The sequence below is a fragment of the Plecotus auritus genome (assembly GCF_963455305.1).
Source record: "Plecotus auritus genome assembly, chromosome: 7".
In the NCBI taxonomy this organism is placed as follows: domain Eukaryota; kingdom Metazoa; phylum Chordata; class Mammalia; order Chiroptera; family Vespertilionidae; genus Plecotus; species Plecotus auritus.
Window position 1 is genome coordinate 116,005,963 of NC_137774.1, and position 26,254 is coordinate 116,032,216.

Sequence of the window (26,254 nt, forward strand, 5' to 3'; positions counted from 1 at the left end):
GAGCTACAGGAGGGGGCAGGGCAGCAAGCTATGAGCGGGGTCGGGGGGAGCTACAGGAGGGCTGTACTGATATGAAAAGTTCTTAATGCTAAGTGAAGGTGTGAGAAATCATGTTGTAAAACAGTATGCTTTTCCTGGTTCTATTTTTACAAAGAACATTTGTTACATATATAAATTTAAGAGAAAAATTTTATCTGCAGATTGGAGAGGGTTCAGGCTGGGCTGAGGGACCTCCCCACCCCCAGTGCATGAATTTTGTGCACCGGGCCTCTAGTATTCATTATAAATATTTAAGTTACAAGGAGATGGTCGAAAATTTCTTCACTTATTTAAGCAATATACCAGAAATACATACACAAAAAATAGAAGACATTATCTAAAACACCATTAATACTTGAGTTTTCTTTTTATCCCAATTCTTGGAAAGCAACTTTTCATTCCCAATTCCCGAATGTTCAGAATTATGTTAACACAACATGATTATGTTAACAAATCATTTGTATATTTATTTAGCCATTGTGATACATTTAGATATACTGAAAATCTACCTTAAAAAATGTGTAACGGTAACATAAAGACTTAAGAGGGTCTTATATTTATAGCTTATCTGTTTAAAAATATATTTTTAAATCATCTCCATTGTAAGAATAAGTATAAATAAGATACACTGAGCCTGAACTAATGTCAATGCAATCCAAAACAATGAAAAAAAATCAGGGTCTTATGTATGCTTTAAATGCAAACTAAGGTTTACCAGAATTAACAATAACCATTCTTCTCAGACTCTTTCATAAGAAAACTTGAATGAATTCTCTATCTTGAATTTCATAACAAAGATGGATGCTGATTCAGTAACTTAGTGTTAGCTCAATGATTTTCTATATACCTTGTAACTAATACTGAGTTCAGCAGAATTTAGTGTGTTCGCTTTGATGATAATCTTAAAATACTGATTATAAAAATAGAACATTTTATTCTGTTAATAAAATATCCCATTTTGCAGAGTAAATTCTTTTAGTAAACAAAAGTTGTTAGTCAACAAAAGTCCTTGTTCCTAAGTGAGTATTTTTAAAAGTGAGGTCCAAAGACATATTCTTGAAGTCTGAGATATTTTTATATTCTTTTAAAAAGAATTCATGTTTGCAAATAACTGATTCATATACTACACCTGAAATTGTTTATATATCTGACCAAACAAATAAATAGTTGTTCTTTCATGCTGGAAGAATAAGCTAATCTCTAACATTTACACAAATAACCACAGGTAAGTTGCATACTGTCTGAATTCCTAGTTTTTCAAAGTTTTTAGGTTTTTCCTGGAGTTTCTATGAATATTAGCAGAAGGAGAGTAATATTTTAACAATTTTTACAGAAGAGTAGCTTTAAATGAGGCTATATTTGTTCATAATCTTTGTACTTTTCATGTATTTCATTCTTTCTGCCTTTTAACTGTGATTCACATTGAAATGTCTGATCTAGTCCAATCTCCTGGGTATAATATACAAATAATCTTTTAGTAACGGAGATGCCAAAAGGGCATCCAGAACTATTTTCTTCTAAGATATCTTTTACCTCAACTTGTCTTATCACTTACCTCTTTATTATCAATCTGATTCTCTGCTTAATTGCATTTTAGTTATTTAAATTCTGGCTTTACTTTGTTTTCCCATAATAAAAAGACCCATGAACACCTCTCCCAATAACTACTTACATCTTGACCTCTAAATATATTTTCAAAATACTTTCCCATAAAGTAAAGAATATTAAAATTTATATAGGGCCACAGCTACCTTTTTCTCTCACTCCACACACATCTCCACAGCATAGGACTGGTAGATGTACAATAGCTGCCCAATAAATATTTAAGTAATTTATTCCATTCTGTTTTTAGTTGTCTTATTTGTTAGTGTATTATTGTTCTTTAGGAGTATCAATGCTTAAATTTTAAAGTCACTACAAAGTTGTCATTCAGAATTGAAGGTCAGATAAAGAGATTCACAGACAAGAAAAAGCTAAACGAGTTCATTACATGAAATGTTTGAAGGGTATTATTTAAGAAGAGGAAGAGGAAGGTGAGGAAGAAAAAAGCTTAAAAGTATGAACAAAATGGCAATAAGTACATATCTATCAACAATTGAATCTAAAAATCAACGTAAATGAAAAAGGAACCTAATGAACAAAATAAACTGATGAATAAAATAGAACCAAAGGCATGAAAACATGGAACAGACTGATGAATCTCAGAGGGGAGGGGTGGGGTAGATTAACCAAAGATCTTATATGCATATATGCATTACCTATGGACACAAACAATAGGGTGGTGAGGGCCTGGGGTGGGGCAGGAACCAGGTGGAAGGGGCAAAGGGGGCAAAAAGGGGGACAACTGTAATACTCTCAACAATAAAGGTTTTTTAAGACAAGTCATTACAAACAAACTATTAGAAAATCAAATAATAATTTCATGTAATAAATAAAAGGTTCAAAATATAAATTCATAATTACTTAGTTTCCTTTTTTGAAGTTGTGGGTTTTAAATGAACATCAAAATCAGCTGTCTTTTATCCACTGATAAGACATTTGTAAAGTATCTATACAACACTAAGAAAATTGATTCCTAGGAATTACTTACCTGAGGGATAACAATATCTGCTAATGCCTTTGAAAGACCATATAATTCCATTGTGTCTTCTAACTTCAAGGAACCATTATGCTGGACATCGTATTTTATACAGTCATATATGTCAGGGATTTTACTAATGTCATATCTTCCATTCTTTGTTTTAAAGTCTTTCTCCAACTTGGACCATCTACGTAACATAAGCTCTAATGTCTCACTATGGTAAAGCTGGATATCTAAAACAACATGACATTTTTAAAATATTAAAGTTAAAAATCAAATTAAGAATATACTGAAAGATTGATAACTAGCAATTGTTTTGAATGTCAAAGATAAAATTGTTAAGGAGCTAGGAAATGTTACCATAGGCATAAGCTATTAACAACCATATATTTTGTAGACTTAAAGGTATATATATAGGTTAAAACTCAGGTTTATAAAGACCTTTCCATATGGAATACATGTCAATAGTAAGAAAGAGAAGAATTATATACAAAACTCTTTGAAGCTAATAAATTTTCAATTCTGAATTTTAACTTATTTTAATTATATTATCATTTATTATTTTATTAGATTCACATAACTAACAGAGTAGGCAGTCATTACGGAAAGAAATGGTACAAATTAAACAGTTCAAAGATCTACTTTTACTAGTAAGTAATCCAAGGTTACAAGGTTGTCCAAGTTATTAACCAAGCTAGTCTCAGAGCCAGAGCCCAGGTCACCTTCTTATTGTTTGCTGTAGCTTATTATGCTGCCAATTTGCTGTTTAACTACCTGGCAATGCTACAGAATGAACCAAATAAGAACGTATTCTTTCATGCTGTCAAGGGAAAAAAAGCAACTATAACTTAGCTATTTATTCTTTTGCTGGATATATATTAACTCACACCTTTTGCTGGATATATATTAACTCACACCTACTTCTCAGTATGAGAAGTTTTATTTTTTAAGATTAGTGCACCTTATTTTAAAATGTTTATAGTAACCAAATAGCAATTTTTATTTGTGTTATGCTCTAAGAAAAACATATTTACCTGATGATTTGGGATCTTCCATGCGATGTCTGATTTGAGAAGTCAAACTTTGTATCAAAGAATACACTTTGTCACAGGTCTTCACAGGATTTTTAATTAAATGCATTGATTTAATAAGAGAAATGCTTCCAGACGGAGTAAGCTACAAATGGATAAAGTATATATTTTGCATCTGTTTGTGCACAACTGTCCAAGGTAACAATATACAAAAGTGAAGAATAATTCCATACCACAAATTAAGAAGGCCACATCATATAGTAATAAGATTAAGGATGAAGCAAAAACCTCAGAATTTCATGTTAAAAAAATTAAACCTTAGCTATCATGAGATCATCTTCAGAGAAAATATGGCAGAAGTACTATAACTTACAATGCCACTTTATTCTAACTTACATCAACAATTTGTTGACTCAATATGAACAAATGTTATTTTAACAATTTGACATATATTTACATGTAATAACCCTAAGGCTCTATCATTATAATAATCTTTTTTTTCCAGTTGAGGTATTTAGAGGTTAAGCCCAAGATCAACCACTGGTATGTGAAGAGTGGGATAAAAAAGCAGTTAGTCTGGCTATAGAGCTGGTGCTCTTAAACACCATGCTAATTCCTTTATGATAAGATTTTTTACACATCAACAAAAGCCATTAATAACAACATAGTTTCAAATTCTAGTTTTTACACTTAGCTTGGCAAGTTACTTAACTCCATCAAATGAGTTTCTACAAATAATAAAAAGTGTAGAATTCTACTTCTCATTATGACAAACTAGTAGTTCAGCTTAATCTAACCATTGTAAATACATAAAAATCTTGGGCAAAGAACTTCTATACTTCTGCTTTGAGGTATCTGAGAATCTATATAATAAAAGCCTAAGCGACCATTACGGTGGAACAACCAGAATGACCTGTCGCTATGATGCGCACTGATCACTGGGGGCAGATGCTCAATGCAGGAGCTGCCCCCTGGTGGTCAGTGTGCTACCACAAGGGGAGCGCCGCTCAGCCAGAAACAGGGCTCACTGCTGGCGAGTGTAGCAGTGGTGGTGGGAGCCTCTCCCACCTCCGCGGCAGCGCTAAGGAGCAGCTAGTAGGCGGGTGGTAAGGAGCAAGGGGTCCCAGACATCCCCCGAGGGGTCCCGGACTGCGAGAGGGTGCAGGCCAGGCTGAGGGACCCCCTTGCTCCCCATGTACAAATTTTGTGTACCAGGCCTCTAATAATATAATAAAGAATTATAGAACTGAAACTCTGTATATACAGAGAGCGAATCTGGCATTTAAGGCTGTTTCTGAACTGGAGACATTTGTTGATCCTGAATAGACAGCAGAGAAGTGGAGTAGAGCTTTAATAGTCCTACTAAGCTAAGGGAGCAAAAGTGAAGTCCAGGATTTCCAACGGTGGAACGCTGATAAACTCTGCCTCAAAAAAGTGAGAGTGAATCAGAAGCAAACCAATCCACCAACAAACTGCAGATCAGATTCAGGTCAACTGCTGATCCAAAAAGATCTGTTCTGAAACTGGATTAAGGCAATCTTAGATTGCTATGTCCAAAGGTATAGGACAAATAAAAAACCTTATTGGAAGATGTTAATATTCTATTTATTTCCACAAACAAATAAAGTATTCAGCCATAATTAAAGATATTCAGGCATACAAGAAAACAGGACATCATGAATACACATCAGGAGAATAAACAACAGAAACAGAACTAGAGACTCTAAGTAATAAAATTATCAAAAACTAAAAAAAAGGAAGACTTTCTATGATCAAGAAGATAAAAGAAAACATTGAAAATTATCAAAGAATTGCATATTATCGAAAAATGACGATATTATATATAAAAAAGAAGCAAACAGAAATTCTGAAATTGAAAAATATACTGGCTGACTTTATAAGCACATTAAATACAGCCAGAGATAAATTTAGTAAATTAGAGACTGGTTAGAAGATACTATCCAGAATAAATCACAGAGAAAAAAGGATGTGAAAAAAAATCCAAAGATAGGATAAGACCGAGTTCTAGCAAGCATATATTTGGAGACCCAGAAGAAAGTAACAGGGAAAACAAAACAAAACAAAACAACAACAAAAAAAAGACTTCCCCAAACTAAAACCAAAGACCCAAGAATCCTATTAGAAACTATTAGAAGGAAAAATTAAAAAGCAATTTACATCTAGACATAAAATAGAAAAACTGCTGAAAACCAAAGATTAAATTATGCCAAAAGGAGTTATTTTTTAAAATTATCGTCAAAGGTGCAATAATAAGATCAACAACTAACTTCTCAAGATAAACACTGGAAGCTATAAGACAGTAAAACAACATCTTCAAAGCAATAAAAGAAAGTAAGTGCCATCCTAGAATTTTATACCCAGGAAAAAATATCCTAAGAGGAAAGTTAAAATAAAAACATCTCTAGGCAAAGAAAAAAGAATTCACCACCAGTAGAGTGATACTAACAGAATGACTATATTGCTCTCCAAACAGAATGAAAATGATCTTAAAAGGAAACTCTAAAATTCAGAAAGAAGAAAAGGTAATTTAAGAGTAAATTCATAGGTAAATCTAAATAAATATTGCTTGTATAAAAGGATAACAAAAATGACATACTGTGGGGTTTAAAATGACATACAGAATAAAAATAAACAACATTACTTATTGTATCATGTAAATTGCTAGCTGAGCAAATGTTACAATGATTTGGGGCCTTACTGCTATATAGTTCAAGGACTAATAGCATTGGCATGAATTGGAAGCTTATTAAAAATGCAAAATTCAATTCCCCACTCCAGATATAATGAATCAGAATTTGCATTTTTAACAAGGCCCCAGACAATTCTTATGCAAGTTAAAGTTTGAAAAGCACTCTTTAGGGTCCTTGCATTGTCCAGGAAGAAAGTAAAAGCATGATGTAAACCTTCAACTTTTAGAAGTCACAGAAGCCTACTGCTATCTCTGGGGTAATATCAAAACAATAGTAAAATCAAACAAAAATGTCAAACTAACAGAAAAATAAAGTATCAATTCCAATGAAGCAAGAAATGAGAGACTAAACCAAAATTTTCATAAGAATTATTTAACAGCCCTAGCCGGTTTGGCTCAGTGGATAGAGTGTCAGACTGCAGACTCAAGGGTCCCGGGTTCGATTCTAGTCAAGGGCACATGCCTGGGTTGTGGGCTCCATCCCCAGTGTGAGGCATGCAGGAGGCAGCCGATCAATGATTCTCTCTCAGCACTGATGTTTCTATCTCCCTCTCCCTCTCTCAAATCAATAAAAATGTATTAAAAAAAAAAAGAATTATTTAACAAACAACTATATGCAGATTTTAAGAGATATACTTAAGAAATACAGTTTCAGAAAGATTAAAAGTAATCTGATATACTATGCAAACACCAAATAAGAGAAAATGACTGTTGTAGCTATATTAATCTCAAACAAAGAAAACTTTGAGGCAAAAAGTACTGATTGAAATATATCTACTCTAAATTTATAAGCATCTAATAACATGGAATCAAAAGAGATAAAGCAAGAATTGAGAGGACTACAAAGGCATTAAAAATACACAATTATATTCAGAAATTTTAACACAACAGTAAAGCAAGAAAAAATAAAGAAACCAAGAGGAATTTTTATTTGAACCAAAATGATATAAAGTTAGAAATAATGGAAGTCTAACTTTCAAATGCCATAGGTTTGGAAATTTTAAAAATATACTTCTAAATAACTCATGACCAAAGAAGAAATCACAAAGAAAATGAGAAAATGTCTCAAATTGCATAAACCTTTATATTTTATGAATACAGTTAAAACAGTGCATAAAGAAAAATTTATGGCTAGAACATGTATTTTAGAAAAGATTCAAGACTTAATAAGCATCCATCTAGTGACATTAGTTTTTGAGAAATAGCAAAATAAAACTGTAGAAATAGAAGGAATGAGACATTAAACAATAAAAATGAATCAAATGAAAACCAGGTGCATAATCCAGAGGACCGACAAATCTGAAAGTTAGGTCTTTGAAAGAATTAATAAATCTGGATTAACCATAGCAAAACTCATCAAGAAGAAAAATGGTATGCTTGCCGCTGTGGCTCAGTGGTTGAACATCGACCTGTGAACCAGGAAGCCATGGTTCAATTTCCAGTTAGGACACATGCCCAGGCTGTAGGCTCAATCCCTGGTCAGGGGTGTGCAGGAGGTAGCCAATCAATGATTCTCTCTCATCATTGATGTTTCAATCTCTCTCCCTCTCCCTTCCTCTCTGAAATTAATAAAAATATACTTTTTTAAAAAGAAGAAAAATGGTATAATGGGATAAAACAAAAAGGAAGTCCCTACAGATATTACAGACATTACAAAGAACTTATATAGGATATTATAAATGTTTAGAAGAATATAACTTAATACTGATATAAGACATAATAACTAGAAACTACTAAATTACTCTGGAATTCATAATTACAAACTTTATCCGAAGAAAATGCCAATAAAATTTATCATAGGATTTACCAGTAAATTTTACCAAACATTTAATGAAACGTAAGTACACAAACTATTCAACCTAAATAGGATCCCCTAACTATTTTCATGAGTCTAACAGCCGTGGGCAAACTACGGCCCGCGGGCCGGATCCGGCCAGTTCGGCTGTTCTATCCGGCCAGCGGAGCCGAAAGAGCGGAGGGTTCTCCTGCTCTCCCCTCCGCTCCTTTACTTTGAATTTGTATTAGTTCACAAAAACACTCCATCCATGCTTTTGTTCCGGCCCTCCGGTCCAGTTTAAGAACCCATTGTGGCCCTCGAGTCAAAAAGTTTGCCCACCCCTAGGACAAAGACATAAAAAAGCAATACAAAACTCCTAACCAAAAATATTAGTAAATCCAGTGATATATATTTTTAAAAAATACATTAAAAAGTTGATTCTAGGAACAAAAGTAGTGTCACATTCTAAAATATCATATGATGCAATAGATGAAAAGATAATGATAAAAATCAATAACTTTTCATTATAAAAATCTTAGCAAAATAGGAACAGAATAGAATTCCCTCATACTGAAATGAGAAGCTATAAAAAATTACAGAAAACATCACACTTAATGGACAAGTGTTAAAAGCTTTCCTTTTCAGAGCATGCACAAGAAATGCCACTTCTATTTAATATTAATTTAAAGGTGCTAGCTATTAAATTAAGGTAAGAAAAAGAATAAAAACATATAAGGATGGGAAGGAAGAAAAAATCCTGTGGATATGCTTTTAAAGAATCAAAAATCTACAGATAAATTATTAAATTAATAAATAAGTTCAATAGGTTGATGCATATAAAGTCAATATTAAAAATGTTTCTACATAGCAGCAACAACTAGAAAATAAAACTCTGAGATACCATTTACAACTGTACAACTTTTAAAAAATATATGTTTTCACAAACTACAGGTTTAATGCAATGTAGATCAATATCCCAACAGAATTTCTGACCAGATTATTTAAAAATATATATGGAAATGTAGGAAAAGCCAAGGAAAACTTGAAGAAGGACCTATGTAGGATTTGGGATCCACAAAAGAGCAGATGAACATATATGATAAAGGTGATATTATAAAGTAATGGGGAAAGGACTGTCTTTGCAGTATGTCATGCTGAGACATCAAAACATACATATAGTTAGGGAAAAAATACAAATTTATGTCCTTACCTTATAGCATACAATTTTAGCTGGACTGCGGATAAATGTGAAGAGCAAAACAGTAAAGCTTACAGATCATATAAAAGAATATCTAATGCCTTCTGGTTAGAAAAAGATATAAACAATACATTAAAATGCATTGACCATAAAGGAAAAAAATTGAACTTGGAATTCATGAAAAATAGGAACTTCAGTTTATCAAAAGATATAATAAAGGCTCAGAATAAGTGGTAGTATATATAAAAAGGAGCTCATATCTGAAATATATAAAGAACTTGTACCACTCAAAAAGCAAAACACAGACAAGTAGTAGAAAAAAAAGACCAGAGACTTGAAGAGAAGTCCTCAGCAAAGAGGATTATCCAATGAAGTACTACTAAACATCTACTTTCAGAATGGTCAAAATTGATTAGTCTGAGAATGACATGAACAGAGACTATGTAGAACAATGACAATTCTCAAGGAATTTTGTTGGGAGTGTAATTGGGCCAATGACTTTGGAAAACAGTTGGCCATTGTCTACTGATACTGAAACATAAGCATACTGTGGGTTACAATTCTACTCCTAAAATAGATCCAAGAGAGACATATGTTCATATGCAATAGGACCCACACTAGGATAGTCATAGCATTATTAATCAAATAGCCTAAAACTATAACAATAATAGAAGCATATATAAGTTGTAGTATACTCATAAAATAGAACATGGGGTAAAACTAAGGCCTGCAGGGCAAATGTGGCCAGTGACACAGCCCACAAACTAAGAATGGTTTGTCCATTTTTCAAAGGTGGTTAAAAAAAAAAAAAAAAAAAGATTATGCAACAAAAGACCAAATGTAAACTCCAAAGCCTAAAATATTTACAACCTGGTCTTTTACAGAGAAAGTTCGCCAACATCTGAAATAAAATACTACACAGAGACAGATGATTATTAACTATTAAAATCCTCAAAAATACATGTGAATTTCACAAACAATATTGAGTAAAAGAAGCCAGACATAAAAGAAAACATATTCTATTATTTGAGGCTTAAAAAAGAGCCCAAACTACTAAAACTATAATAGTTAGAGATGCAGATTTATCCAATAATATGATTATGAAAAAGAGCAACATAAAAAGCCAGGATAGAGGTTGCAATCGGGATAGGTACACAGAGGCTACAGTTGTTGAAATGTTCTATTTCTCTATTTGAATGGTGATGATTATATGATACAATAAAGGCTAAGTGTATGTTTTTGCACTTTTCTGTGTGTATAATATTTCACATGTAAAAAAGTTTGTTAAGACCCACCTTTTCATAATCTTCAGTAGTAAAATCTCTGTCCTTTTGAAGTATTTCATGAAGTCTTGCTTTCACACGTTGCTGACAACTGCTCAAAGAGTCGCTATCACTGTCCAGAAGACCATTCATGTTTGCACTTTTTACCATCTGAACAAGGATGGGTGTAAGCTCTCCCTCTAGTGCCAATAGCCCCTAAACATATTAAGTAAAACCAACACAGTTTTTAAAATTATTATATAAAATAATAGAAAGTATCGCAGTTATTTTGTTACATGCTGAATTTTATAAGGTATAAACTACTTACAATAAATTTTATTGCTAATATAATTTGTCACTGTCATTTCAGGGCTTTAGTTGAAAGTTTCAGATTTGGAAATTTAACACTGTCTTAGTAAAAATATTTTAAAATGCAATATTAGATAAAAATTCTAGTAATTCTAAAAACATTGACTTATACCTTGGCAAAAGCAGCTGCAGTCATCTGCACTCGTCCTTCATCAGAGGCATATATTTTGAGGTCATGTCTGTAGGTACTATGCAATCTAAGTAATCCACAACCAGGAAATCCTGCATAATCTCCTGAAAATAAATCCTCAAATCACTTAAGCTATATTTTTATTTCACTATATTTCTATAAACATTTAATGTCTCAAAATACATAAAGATATGAAAACACAATGTATAAATTTAACCAAATTAGAGAAACTCCAAGATTTACCTTGACCTCCAGGATACATACACCTGAAAGCTCTTCCAAGTTCTTCAGCCTGGACCCTGCCTGCAGGAGTTAGTTCTCCTCCCCATTTTAGAACCAAAAGTAAGGATGGTTCTTCTCTTCGGCTGTCTAGGATACATGTGAGTGGATAAAGCAAATGTCAAATTTGTTTATTTTAAACACATGTTTCAAGATTAATTTTTCTTTGTGGCCCTTAGGTATGATTTTGTTCCTTAAACGTACCTCTCTTTGTAGGCTTCTAATAGAAATACCCCTAATTCCACCTGTTAAAAATCTCAAAATCTCCCCCATACTTTGGAATAAGGCTCTTTCCGAGTTTTCTGAAAGGAAGTATTGCTTCTCCCTCACTGCTCTCATGGTGGTATAATAGCAATGTATGTAATTGTGCTACACATGCTAGATTAAGAGCTCCTTGATGATGGGATCCAGATCTTGTCTTTATATCAAGAGCTAAAGTGAAGAAGATATAACCCTTTTCTATGATTAGGAATCAGTGATTTGCATAATTTTTAGGAAGATATGAAATGACAGAGCCTAATATTAATTATAATTTAAATGTATAGGTGAGATTTACAAAAAAATGTAGCCAAGAGAAGCTTTTAAAATTAAGACTTGTGAAGTGTTTAATTATTATGTTGTACATCTGAAACTAATATAATACTGTATGTCAACTGTAATTTAAAAATAAGTAAAATAAAATTGGAATTGTGGAATCTCTACATGTCCCAGACCAAGTATTTTCTCAGACTTAGAGGAGGTAACCATAAGTAATTTCTATACTTAATTTTGATCTGCCCTTTATTATGTCCTAAGTTCTGTGTTATGCTACAAAAACAAAGGTATTTTAAAAACAAGCAATATAAGTGCTAAACAACTTGATGATTCATTAGAAATGATAGAAAATCACCCTTCCTTTGGGGCTAGTTAATAGTTCTCTGTGCTTTACTATGCACACCAATATGAATTTATGGAAGAACATTTAATTAACTGACTTTTAATTTAGTTATTTATGGAATGTATTTTTATCATAAAGAGTAAGATAAAAGAAATTAAGCTTATTGCTATTAATCACCAGTATAATAAGAGAACAACACATCAAATTTTAAAATCCTATATAATAAAGAGGTAATATGCAAATTGACCATCATGCCCTCACATAAGATGGCCGCCACCATCTGGTCACAAGATGGCCAGCAGGGGAGGGCAGTTGTGTGTGATCAGGCCAGCAGGGGAGGGCAGTTGTGTGTGATCAGGCCAGCAGGGGAGGGCAGTTAGGGGTGACCAGGCCAGCAGGGGAGGACAGTTAGGGGTGACCAGGCCAGCAGGGGAGGACAGTTGGGAGCAACAGGGCCTGCAGGGGAGGGAGGGCAGCTGGGGGGCCCAGGCTGGCAGGGGAGGGCAGTTAGGGGCAGCCAGGCAGGCAGGGGAGGGCAGTTGGGGGTGACCTGGCCTGCAGGGGAGGGCAGTTGGGGGCGATTGAGCCAGCAGGGGAGCAGTTAAGCGTCGATCAGGCTGGCAGGGGAGTGGTTAGGGGGTGATCAGGCTGGCAGGCAAAAGTGGCAGGGGCAATCAGGCAGGCAGGCAGGTGAGTGGTTGGGGGCCAGCAGTCCCAGATTGTGAGAGGGATGTCCGACTGCCGGTTTGGGGTTGTGCCTAAACTGGCAGTCGGACATTCCCCAAGGGGTCCAAATTGTACAGGGTGCAGGCTGGGCTGAGGGACAGCCTTCTTAGTGCACGAATTTCATGCACTGGGCCTCTAGTCTATAATAATAAAAAGCATAATATGCTAATTAGACCAGACATCCTTCCAAATAAGTCCTTCCAGACAAACCCGGGGCTGCGAGGGAAGCCCGGGTCCTGGGTGCCTAACAGAGGGAAGCGGGTGCCGGCAGCTGGGGGAAGGAAGGTCTACTCTTGCACAAATTTTGTGCATCGGGCCTCTAGTAAATATATAAAGATAAGCATAGTCTAAGTTCTGTTTGCATGTATGATAATCATTACTTCAACTTTTGTAGTATAAATAATGCCATTTTGAAAGTCCCAATAGATCATCTTCCCCTGAATATCCAATTATTTCCTTGAGATAAACTCATATAAGTAGAATTAAGGTTAAAGCATATGAACATTTTTTGAAGTTCCTGATATAAAGATATTAACATATTACTATTCAAAGAGTTACGTCAATTTATACTCCTACCAGTAGACTGAAATCCTGCCACAGTATATTCTCATCAGCATTCTTTATTACCAGTTTGAGAAAAGAATAAAATAAGAAAATACTTTCCCCATGTGATAAGCAAGAGTAATTAGCCCTGTGCATGAAAATTCATGCACTGGATGTGGGGGGGGGGGGTCTCTCAGCCTGGCCTGCCCCCTCTCACAGTCGGGGAGTCCTCAGGGGCAGGAGGCGACTAGACAATCAGGAAAAGGCGATGCCCCCATCACACCTCTGCTGTTGCCATTGCTGGCAGCGCAAGCCTCGGCTGGCCCTGGTTACCTGAACCTCGGGCGGCCCTGGGCAGCTGGACAGCCACCACCCAAGGCTTGCCTGCGCCTTGGGCTGGCCCTGGTTACCTGAGTTTCGGATGGCCCTGGGCAGCTGGGCAGCTGCCATACAAGTCTTGCCTGCACCTCAGGCCCACCCTGGGCGGCTGGGCAGCTGACATCTGGGGCTTGCCTGTGCCTTGGGCCAGCCCTAGGTGGCTGGGGCTGAGAGTGGGTCTGGCCGCACTGCACACCTGCCACCCGCCCTCAGAGGGGCTGAAAGGACTGGGGGACTCTGGCGGGGCTGAGGGAACTGGGCGCCGCCATCTTGTGGCTATGGGTGCTTCCATCTTTGTGATGGTGTGACAGTCAATTTGCATATTCCCTCTTTATTAGATAGGATTATATTATTGGGCATCTGCATTTCTCCACAAAATGACTTTTCTAACCCCTGCCTATTTTTCTTTTGAAAGGTAAATGAGTATATGAACTTTTGAGCTGACTGCTCTGAAGAGACTAATCATATTTAAATGCTCATTCTTGAGAAAAATATCTATTTTCGAACACATTGATTGTGTATTTTTTTAAATAGTCTTTTCATACTTTTTGAGCTTTCATCCTGTATAGTTTTTTTTGTTTGTTTGTTTTTTTTAATATATTTTATTGATTTTTTACAGAGAGGAAAGGAGAGGGATAGAGAGTTAGAAACATTGATGAGAGAGAAACATCGATCAGCTGCCTCCTGCACACCTCCGACTGGGGATGTGCCTGCAACCAAGGTACATGCCCTTGACTGGAATCGAACCCGGGACCCTTCAGTCCGCAGGCCGACGCTCTATCCACTGAGCCAAACCAGTTAGGGCCATCCTGTATAGTTTGACCTCTTCTACCAAAAGAGGAAGAGGTTCATTAAGTACCATTTAGTTATAAATAAATAAGTTTTCTGAAACAATCCCACAGTAAAAGAGAAGTTCTATGAAGTTTTCAATATAATAAAATCTACCCTTTATTTAAAGGATAAAATCTACATTTTAGAGAGAAAGCAGTTAATAAAACACCACTAAAAATCAAGTCAATCCCTACATAAAATTAAAACACAATAGGCATTAATAATGACATACCTTCCTCTTCACTAGATGTTTTAGGACAACCATGAGGGAGATAGGTTAACTGCACCTTACGATTTATTCCAGAAAAGTGGCCATACCTGAAAAATAAAATGGCAAGCAGAATGAACAATATTCAGTAAGTGTTCAATATGACCTCCTAGAAAACAACTAAATCCATCTATAGAAAAAACTAAACCTTACATTTATTGCCTCCTCTATTTGTAATTACCTTGTTGAATTCTTCAAAATATCCTAGTAGAAAATCTGTGGCAAAAGTAGTCATTCTAGCACCTTAAAAATGAAAATAGAGCCATGGCTGGTATGGCTCAGTTGGTAGGAGCATCTTCCAGTACACTAAAAGGTTGAGGATTCGATTCCCAGTCAGGGCACATACCTGGGTTGCAGGTTTGCTCCTGGCCTGGTTGGGGCACTTGCAGCTTGCAGGAGGCAACCGATGAATGTTTCTCTCTCGTATCTCCTTCTCTCTATCTCTCTCTCTCTCTCTCTCCTTTCCCCCTCTCCAAAAATCAAAAAAATGTCCTTTGGTGAGGATTAAAAAAATAATAATAATACAAAAAAGTTTCTCTATAAAATTTAGACGATTTTGAAGAGATGACAAAGTAGAGAAATATATTAAAACATAAATGTATGTGTCTTAAAAAACAAAGGAAATAAATAAATAAATGAAATAAGATTGTAAGTGGTCAAAATTATAAAGTTTATAATAGAAATACTGGTGATACCTACTTCACTCGACTAAAACATAGTTCAAAATTATTATATTTTGAAACAGTGCTGAATCTGTTGTCAAGTTAGCAAAGTGAACTTCATACTAAGTAGTACGTCATAGAAGATCCAAATTTGATGTACTCTTCATCTCCTCATTAAAATTAAAACTAAAACAATAAACTTCAATACAACATCTATTTTCTCACTGGTGAGAATAAAAATCTCAATAGGCTTTCACTAATTTCTCCTCAGCTACAGTAATAAAAATTAAAAATATCGAGCTGAAGGACATTAACAAGGAAAGTCACACATATTTTCAAAAGAACATTACAAGTCATCATCAAAATTAAGGGGTTCAAAGATACTCACATCTCTAACACAGTCTTAAGTTGTTCAAGTTTTGACTTGTTTTCTTCAATGTCAGAATCATTATTTTGCCCCAGCTCCATAAGAAGTTGCCGTGCAATATCCAGCACTTCCTGTAAAATAAATTAAGAAAGAATTACATTTTTATAAAACTTTCCCATTAGCAACTTAAAACTCAACAAGAAATCAAATGCACTTGCCTGTAATTGTTTTGGCTTTTTCAGTTTTAATTTCCCAGATTTATATCCATCACACTTTTCAAAAAGATCAAAAAATCTTATAAAAAAGACAGAGCACTATTAGTCATTTGCAATAATTAATATTTTCACCATATACTTAAATCAATTATAATAAATAGTAGAGATAGAACTATAATGATAACAAATCATAGATATGGGACTCAGGCTCTTTGGATTTCAAATACTGTGTCCTCTTGCCCTTCTTCACTATACCATGTTGTTTCTTTACGTTGATTGATATACTTTTGTATTTTCCTAACCCATATCAAACTAATAATCACTGGATTACATGAAAAAGTTTCTCATGATAAAAACATGATTTTTTATATGATTATAAAACAAAATATCTGAAATATATGTTCTCTGAAGTCAGAACACACACATATATACTTTAAAAATATGTTTTAGTACATATTTAATGGCTCAGGTTTCCCATGTCAAATACTAAATAGAAAAAAACATAAACTTTCATCATACTAATTTTCTTCTAGAAGGTTGGGAGGTTAAGGACTATCAGAGAGCAATATAAGAGAATAATAAACCAAGATTAAATAGAACATATTTACAGCAATAAATGAAAACTAGGACAGACTAAGGGTCATTTATGGATACTGCCACAATAATTTTCAGATGGTGATATATACAATTATTTTAAATGGATTTTGTTTGCAACCACAGGTTTAAATATTAATGTCCAATAAATAGTAGTAAACAGTTTTTCTATATGATGTAGTAATTGAAATAGCTAATCATCTATCAAAAGTAATAAATTGTCTTCTGAGTATCAAATTATCCCCCTTAAAACATACTTTTGATGCCTCACTTCCATTTTCATTTTTTGTTTTGGTGTTCGATCCCCATGACGTATGACAGCTATGACACATCTAAGTTCCATCCTAAAATTAAAACAAAAAAAAATTCTCAATTTGTGTTAAATAAGTTTGGAAATATGGGTTTAAAAACAAAATTAAATACTTTTGTCATCCTCCCTCCCAGGACTTCTGAGAATATTTAATATGTTAATGTAAGTCTCTAAGCTGTGAATGTGAACAATATGGTCAATTCACCTGAGTAATAGGTGAGTTTCAAGCAGTAACTTTCACTAAAATGTTATGAAACACTTTGGCAATATTCGTTCAATTAACTTAACTCAAAATATAACTTTATATTTTTTCTTTACATGCTAAGCATGCCAAAGTTGCATGACCACTAACTATAAAAGTTTAAGTAATGCATCTGTTGTCAACTCCTTTATTTTTATGGTTTAAACCAGGGGTGGGCAAACTTTTTGACTCGAGGACCACAATGGGTTCTTAAACTGGACCGGAGGGCCGGAACAAAAGCATGGATGGAGTGTTTGTGTGAACTAATATAAATTCAAAGTAAACATCATTACATAAAAGGGTACGGTCTTTTTTTTTTTATTTCAATAGTTGTATTCATTTCAAACATTTTAACAAGAAGAATGTAAACACTAATTATTATAATTTGAAACTTCAAAAAATGGAGGAATCATAGCACAATAACATACCTTATATTGAAGATGGCAAAGGCAAAATAAAATTGCCTAACGAAGGAAAGGTACAAAAGCCTTTCAAATTAAACTTAAATATAATAAAATAATTTAAAACTAAAACAAATAGAAAAGAACAAAATGTGTAAACAGTAAATTAAACATTTTCTTTAGTGCAACTTCCAAATTATGCCCGGGACGTAGATGTAGATGGCAATGTAGACTGGGTTGAAAGGTTTTTGGTCTTTAAAACATCAACTTCAGTGGGAACAGTGTTGTTGGTCTCCTTTTTAGCTAATGCTCTGATACTGTGCTCTCCAGGGGCGTGTCTCCCTACATCACCACGGTAATGTGTCCACGCATTCCCAGGGTGATGTCGGGGGACACGTCCGCGGGCATTACAAGGAGCCTCTGGAAGATTGAGAGGTTGTTCCTTCTACTGAATGGACAGATATAAATCCGCCCACTCAGAAGAAGGAGCTTCAGCCGTGTTTCCCGACGTTGCCATGTTAACACTGCTGCTGGTGAAGGAGCGGAGGGGAGAGCAAGAGAACCCTCTGCTCTTTCGGCTCCGCGGGCCAGATAGAACAGCCGAATGGGCCGGATCCGGCCCGCGGGCCGTAGTTTGCCCACGGCTGGTTTAAACAGTTCTACAATTATTTGAGCATTTTGGGGGATTTTATTTACAACAATGTAAAACATTTTTAGTCCAGAAAAACCTTCGTAAAAGCATGTAATCTATTACTCCATCTGCAAAGTGGACCATATGAAAATATACCAAGTAAAATATCTAATAATCATTCAGAAATTTAATCTTTATTGCAATAGCACAGACTACTGGGGAAAACCCAAGGAAGTTCTAAATGAAAATATTCAAACTTACATAGTTCCAGATGTAGTTGGTACAATTGGGATATCTTCAGCTTCTAAGGGTATTGACCAGGGGATATGAAATTGTGGAGCAAGCTCTCTCATCACAATATTGCTTTGAGAAAAGTAAAAAAAATAAAAAAATAATTAAAAAGTAGTTCATTTTAAGACAAAAAATAGAGAATCATAGAAGTTAGAGTCTAACTATCTAGTGATTATTGTGACAACAGCACATAAGTAACCCAAAGAATCAATCCTGATCAAGAAAAATTATTAGACAAACAGTTCTAAACTGGTGTATCAGAACACACTAATGGGATGCCATAAATTTAAAAATATTTACTTATATACTTTAGTTTTAAAAATGTAAGTCACATTATATTCAAATAATTCACTATAACTGTATCACATCTACTTTACAAAGGTTCTAAAACCGAAGATGATCTCTTCTGTATGGTCACTAATCAATTCTTACTAACGTATTGATCACCTATAAGCTATTTTTAAATACCATTGCCCATTTTAAACAAATTTCTATATTACTAAAAGGGTTAACAAACGTGTTTAAGTAATTAAAAAATATTTTTGGTTTTGTTTTAGTTTAGCATTTATTCATGCTAAAATTTAGTAAGCTCCCAAATTTCACTTTAAGGATAAGTTCACAAACCTTTGAAATATACAATAAAAGCTGATTCCAATTATTAAAATATATTTTAAAGTGTAAGTTTCTTATGGCTTTGTCATATATACTTTAAAATGGTTTAGAGATAGCTCTTGTTTTTTAAGTCTTTTAAATCAGGGTATAAGGAAACAGGTTAAAGAATATAAAGATGGCATTTCTGTAAGCAATAATTTCTCTTACATTCAGTTGATATTCTCATAAGAAAGATCTTTAAGTAACATGTGTTCAAAAAGTAGTATTATTCAAAACAATCCTGAATTCCAAATATTTCTATTTCACTCTGGTTATTTACTTCATGAATGTTAATTTTGTGCCATATAAGAGAATGAAACCGCAGCATTTCTAAATCTATGATGTTAAAAAACCTTTAAGCCTTTATCCACACTGGTCATAAATTAATCTATCTTTGATAACTCAAATTATAAGTCATGATTTGGCATGGTCTTTGGGGTTGTCATTTTTATAAACACTGATTTTTATAGTGCTAACAAAATCCTAATCATTTGATGTTGATAATTATTTAGTTTCTGTATAACTAGTATGTATTAGCAGTAATAAAGGTAAAGAAGAAGAAATATAAAGAAAAAAATTCATACCCAAGTATTTTTGCACAATCATCATAATACTTCATGGAATTTTTCACAAAACTGAAGCCATTGACATCACAGACATAGGACTGTCCATTGGCTCGCAATAAATCAAAGCCACAAACTGTTTGCTATTTAAAATAAATTATAAAATTTAAAGTTCCATTTGAATTAATATTCACAATTTCCAAGGCTTGTTAGAACATACCAAATTATATAAATGCCAAAAAGTGTATTATTGTTTACTAGTTTACTTTATAATGAGTAAAAAAAAAATGATATTACTTATTTGTAACTTCAGTACCCTGAAAATATATAACACATGCCATATAATCATTATTATAAAGTAGATGTAGAGCAATAATGTTTAAGGGACTAAGGAGACCAAAAAAAATTATATTTTTTTATCCAGTTCTCAAGTAACATTTCTTTAAAAAACAAAAGTAAAAACATATAAAGGCTTTGATAAATTTTGTGCTAGCAGAAATGACATCACTTTAATCCAAAAAAAAAGAAAAAAAAAGAAAAAAAAAGAAAAAACAATTTTGAAGAAATATCACAAAGGAAATGTCAAATTATCCCTATGAATCTTTCAAACCCTGACCTGACAAGCACATACTTGTGAGTATCCAAGTAAATTTACTTTATTTGGGAGAACAAAACAGTTGAAAGGTATGCATTTCCTGTTCAAGCTCTAGGAATTTTCCTATCTTCTATTTTATATTCAAACCATCACATATTAGCATAATGTAACATTAAGTCATGGCTTTTGAAATCTTAGTATTACAAGTTAAAATGATTTAAATATAGTTAGTAAAACATATTTATAGGCTAATATTCCCTCCATAAAAGAGACCTCAAATTATTAATAAAGAATTTACTTATCATTTACTATCCAATACACACTCATCTTCAAGTTATATTTCTAAGGCAAGTCTTCAAAAATGTAACTTTTGAAGTTATTAGACACAAGTTGTAAAAACTTCTATCTAAATCTTTATAGTAGATTTAGTACACCCTAGCTGGTTTGGCTCAGTGGATAGCACATCAGCCCGTGGACTAAAGGGCACATATCTTAGTGGCAGGCTCAATTCCCAGCCCTGGTTGGGCATGTGTGGGAGGCAACCAATCACTGTCTCTCTCTCACATCAACGTTTCTCTCTATTTCTTCCCCTCCCTTTCCTCACTCTAAAGAAATCAATGGAAAAATATCCTAGGATTGAGGATTAATAAAAAATATAAAAAGAATAATAAAAGTATCTTTCCATTAACATAATAATAATAACAAAAATTTTTGTAGTAGTAAAAGCCTAACAATATAGATTGAGGGATATAGTCAAATATCAGAAGTAAAAAGTTTTCTTTAAGAAATATATTTATATTGCTTTCATGAACATATTTTATTAGATATAATAGGCTAACAGATTGGTTGTCAAGGCTAGAAGAATACTGAGGACCTCTGTTACTCGACAGCAACAAAAATCGTTTATCAATCCTATGAGTAAATAACACTTACAACCTGTTTTGTCTTTAGTATGTTAAATAATAACCCTAAACACTGGTTAACTCTAGTGTTTTGGGGTTTTTTTTCCCATAATTTTAATTTCTGAATAAATTGACAAAGTTCCCTTTTATGTAATACAGAAAGAATACAGAAAAACAAAGGCCTTCATTTATTATGTATTTTTATTTTTTGGCACTACAAGAATCCCTTGAAGAGTACATAAATTGTTCTGATATATCACTTTTATTTTCTCAGCTTATTTCTCCAATTATAAGCCCAAATAACAGTTATTTTACTAAAAAAAAAAATAAAATTTGAATTCCTTTTACATAGGTCTATATGGGATGTATAACATCTTACCTTAAATGCAAGGCAGACTTTCCAAGCAATTAATTTTTCTCGTGCATTGAGAATAACAGGATATCTTACTTCTTTTCCTTCACTGTCTCGTTCCACCTTGCCATCAAGTGCTGGAGATTTTCGAGCTTCAGCATGAGCATAATCTGGACCCACTGTATAAACCTTTCATGAATGTTAAAGTATATATTTTATTAAAATATTAAAAATATTTGTCTCCAGATTAGGCTTTCACACATCTTTCTATTTACATGTCAAATTTTTTAATATGTTGGAATAGGTTATAAATAATTAATTATATAGCAAAACTGGTAAAGTAAAGTTCAATTCTCTAGAAATAAATTATATTGAGCATTATGAGGGAATATGGGGATGTAAATGATGTGATTTTTCTTAAAATTTTTTAGTTTAACAAAGGAGAGATACAAATAACAAAAAAACATTATAGAAGTAACTGACAAAAGATGATATAAAAAAGGGGGAAGTTGAGGGAGAGCATAAATTTGAAGGCAGACAAGAGAGGGAAAGGCATTCTAAGCAAAGGTAATAAACACAGATAGAGGGCAGAGGCATGAAATAGCACAAGGTATTCAGGTAAGAGTAAGTTATTTGGCCTGGTTTATACCATAAGAAATAAGGTTCAATGGACCGACAGCAGACAAACTATGAAATAAATATCTTGTATGCCAGTTTTATGAACCTGATAATTATCCTGTGGTCAATGAGGATCCACAAGAGAATTTTTAAGGAGAGGTTCATGATCAGATTTAAGTAAGAACACTCTGGTTAGACAGACTGACAAAAAGTAAAGCAATTAAGACTTGTCTATACTTTTATCTTTGCCAGCAGAAATCACACATTTTTATAACACATTACAGTTGTTGCATATCTCAAAACATCATTTACGCTGATCAGTGATGGCTATTAGACCCACTATATTTTATTAATGTCCTTTTAAAGAAGCATACATATTATTATATCACAAAGTTGGTTTTTAAATATTTTGATAACTATATTTCAATAAAATTTATCTCATTTTTAAATCTTATATGTTTTATTTTAAGCATTTAAAAACATTATTCTATAAAATTTATTTTTTAAAAGGGTTTATAGGCTTCAGACTTCCAAAGGCTTTCACAGTACAAAACAGATAAAGAATAGACATTGCTAATTAAAGGGTGCTCTATTTTCTGATATCACTGGTAAACTCTAAATACAAAATTAAAATATACTTTAATCAACCCTACCTTAACATCAGTACCATCTGTGGGCATAAACTCTTCATATATATATGAGCCCGTTTTTCGTACATTGCTTTCTGGGGAATAAACACTACTTCTACTGCCAATCTGAAAACAAAATATGTCCATCAGCATAAAAACTAAATTATTCTCCTCATTTTTATAATATAACCCTTTAGCATCTATTTCCACCTTAGACAAAAATAATTTGTTTTAATCCACAAATATTTAACAACACTGTGTAGCTGATACTATATTTTCTGCTGCATTTGTAACTTACATGTAAGTTAAACAGCATTAAAAAATACAATGAACACTAAGAATAATGTTTCTAAGATCCAACCATTTTTACTACTATAGAATTTTTCACTATATAAATATACTGTAATTTATTCATTCTCCTATCAATGTGTATTTGAGTTGTTTCAAAGCTTTTCCTACTAGAACAACATTGCTTTAAACATTCTTAAAAGTCTCTCTGGCACATGTGTGCAAGAGTGTTTCTAAAGTATATATTAGAAATGGAATTGCTAGGTGAGACTATGCCCATATTCAACTTACAAAAATAATGTCAAAATCTTTTATACAATGTTTTAACAATTTACAAACTCTCCAGCAATGTATGCAAGTTCCCACTACTCTGCATGCTTGTCTATACTTGGTATTGTTAGACTTTTTAATATTTGCCACCCTAGTGGATATAAAATAGTATCATTGTGTCTTTACTTTGCACATCCATGACTATTTATGTGTATGTGGGCTTGTTTTCCAACTACTTCCATCTTTGTTATCTTTGCCAATACAAAGTAACTCAATATCATTATCTTTTATTCCTGACTTGCATTTATTTTATTATGGGTGCAATTTTGAGCATACTTGCAGGTATATAAAAGTTATTGGTATTACTTTTTCTATGAACTATCCATTTTGGGGGCTGCTGATATTTTCTAAAATATTGCTGATATTTACCTAAATTTTTCATATGACAGATATGTCAATGAAAGGTAGAAAGAAAGCAAGCAACTTCTTGACATTCTGTAGGTAGAAATTTTGCATAAGCAACATTAACTACAATGATGCCTTGTTTTTCTAACATAGTATATTAGTTTTAATAATTTATATCTAAATGATACATTCTTAAACATAGTTTTAACAAATAATTGATTACTTTTAGTAAAATTTATACAACAATGTATAAAGAACAGTATTCACTGGATAACAAAGGTTTACCTTTCGAAAAAGTCTTTGACTTCCACCACCAGCAGATGTTGGATAATAAATGTAAACATTGTGATCTTCTGCACTAACTGGCTTCTCCACAAATGGCTTTTGAAAAACTTCCCCATTTACTTCTACATGATCTTCCCCTTCAATCAGACTGCATTCTATAAATCAAACATAATAGCAAGAAAAATTAAAGTACTGATTTGATTTTACTTTAAAACACTGCAAACAACATATGCCAACACTTATGATATATGGCATTAGGAACTACAGTTCTTCAAAATATGTTGAAAGATAGAAGATAGCTTGTTTAAAATCTCTTACTTTTACCTTTGGGATTATTTGGATCACGGTTCAAAATTGCATAACGAGGAAGTAAGATACCTTCAGCCTGAAGAATACTATATACTTCTCTCCTGGAGAAAAAGGAAAACAAACATCCTTATCGTTTTATAATTGTTTCAAGAGTATATCATTGTATTCTTCATAAGTACATTATTACTGTTCTACCACTAAAAAAGAAATGTATATTAAGTCTCTTTATTTTTTAAATAAAGAAATGTCATTTAAAATATTAAAAAATGTATTCAGCAATTAGAACAAAAAATGTATGCATAATACATTATGTGGCATATTAAAATACTAACTTTTAAATTAAGAATGTAAAAGTATAAAAAGAAATGGTTAAAGTTGCTACATTGCAATGACAGAATATTATCGAACCATTAAAAACTTTACACTCTACAAAAATTTAATAACATGGGAAAATGTTTACAATACAAGAGAACAGTGATCCTAATTTTGTAAAATGTGAGTGTAGGTATATATCACTTTCTATATGAACAAATATGGTAGATGTAGTGGTAGGGTTAAATGTCTTTCTTTATGCTTTTGTTTTCCAAACTTCTTAAAATGAATATGCATTTGTATATGTACATATATTTATAATACATAAACATGCATTAATATGTAAACCTAAGAAAAAAGTTGAAAAATTTTAGATATTAACAATGTTACTATCTGAAAGAATAGTAAAAAACAAAAATAGAAAAACAAATAAACTATAGGGTCATACACTTTATAAAGCCCTTTCATATATATAATCTTATATTGTAATGCTAACACAAAAGAAAACAGAATGCTAGTAAAATTATAAGGGTAGCCATTAGATTAAAATATCAATTAAATGAAATACATTCATATTTTACCATTTCTCTTAGAAATCCATGCCTTTGGCCTGTTAAATTAATTTTAAGATATATAGTGAAATGTTTTTCATATGGTTATACTTTACCATTAAAAATAATCTAATTATAATAAGTAAAGCCCTAATTTCCTCATCAGTCACATGTTTAAGTAATAGTTCATCATTTTCAATGGTTTAGTATGCTTTGGAAATTAAACAAACCCGGTATAAGTCCTTGCCCCACTACTTGTGGAACTATAACTTTAGGCAAATTTACCGTATTGATATGCTTGGATCTCAAGTTTCTTCATCCATAAAACTGGGTATGAATACCTACTTCCAAGTATTATTTCAAGGATACCACAAATTAAAGTATACGAAAACACCTGATCCCATGTCTGCTTACAGTAGATACTAAATTAAAATTAATTTTCCTTCCCTTAATTCAACCAACTTCACCACTCACTCACCTATCTTGTATGAGATACTGCATATTCAAGTCATTGATTACAAATGGATTCCTGAGTTTTGCATAGGCAACTGCTTTGTCCAGTGGAAATCCTAAGAACACATATCATTAACATATTATGTACAATATTAGATAAGCTGACATCTATAACTTTATTGACTTAAATTTAAGCCACCTCCCATCCAAGTTGAATTTCATTATGCATATAACTACTTTCTTTATAGGTGTGGAATAATAAACACATAAAACTTGATTTGACATGTACTATTAAATAAACTTTATTTTTTCATAGTTAATTTGATTGATAAGGCATAGCAAGCCAGTGATTATATAACC

At 33.0% G+C, this 26,254-nt stretch overlaps 1 protein-coding gene across 17 annotated transcripts in view; it reads right to left on the minus strand.

The window, feature by feature from the left end:
- Positions 1 to 26,254, minus strand: part of PPIP5K2 (diphosphoinositol pentakisphosphate kinase 2) — a 70,144-nt gene that overhangs the window by 33,041 nt on the left and 10,849 nt on the right. For 12 of the 17 annotated variants that reach the window (XM_080680341.1, XM_080680339.1, XM_080680351.1 and 9 more), the window contains 16 exons: positions 25,920 to 26,010; positions 24,594 to 24,679; positions 24,270 to 24,424; positions 23,046 to 23,147; positions 21,802 to 21,963; positions 19,947 to 20,068; positions 18,682 to 18,783; positions 17,095 to 17,181; positions 16,247 to 16,322; positions 16,050 to 16,159; positions 14,964 to 15,049; positions 11,341 to 11,466; positions 11,080 to 11,201; positions 10,632 to 10,814; positions 3,655 to 3,796; positions 2,630 to 2,853 (listed from right to left, as the gene is read on the minus strand). In XM_080680341.1, coding sequence (XP_080536467.1) covers positions 2,630 to 2,853; positions 3,655 to 3,796; positions 10,632 to 10,814; positions 11,080 to 11,201; positions 11,341 to 11,466; positions 14,964 to 15,049; positions 16,050 to 16,159; positions 16,247 to 16,322; positions 17,095 to 17,181; positions 18,682 to 18,783; positions 19,947 to 20,068; positions 21,802 to 21,963; positions 23,046 to 23,147; positions 24,270 to 24,424; positions 24,594 to 24,679; positions 25,920 to 26,010 — 1,976 coding nt within the window. The remainder of the gene's footprint in view (positions 1 to 2,629; positions 2,854 to 3,654; positions 3,797 to 10,631; positions 10,815 to 11,079; positions 11,202 to 11,340; positions 11,467 to 14,963; positions 15,050 to 16,049; positions 16,160 to 16,246; positions 16,323 to 17,094; positions 17,182 to 18,681; positions 18,784 to 19,946; positions 20,069 to 21,801; positions 21,964 to 23,045; positions 23,148 to 24,269; positions 24,425 to 24,593; positions 24,680 to 25,919; positions 26,011 to 26,254) is intronic. The other 5 variants (XM_080680342.1, XM_080680352.1, XM_080680338.1 and 2 more) reach the window with 1 other exon arrangement.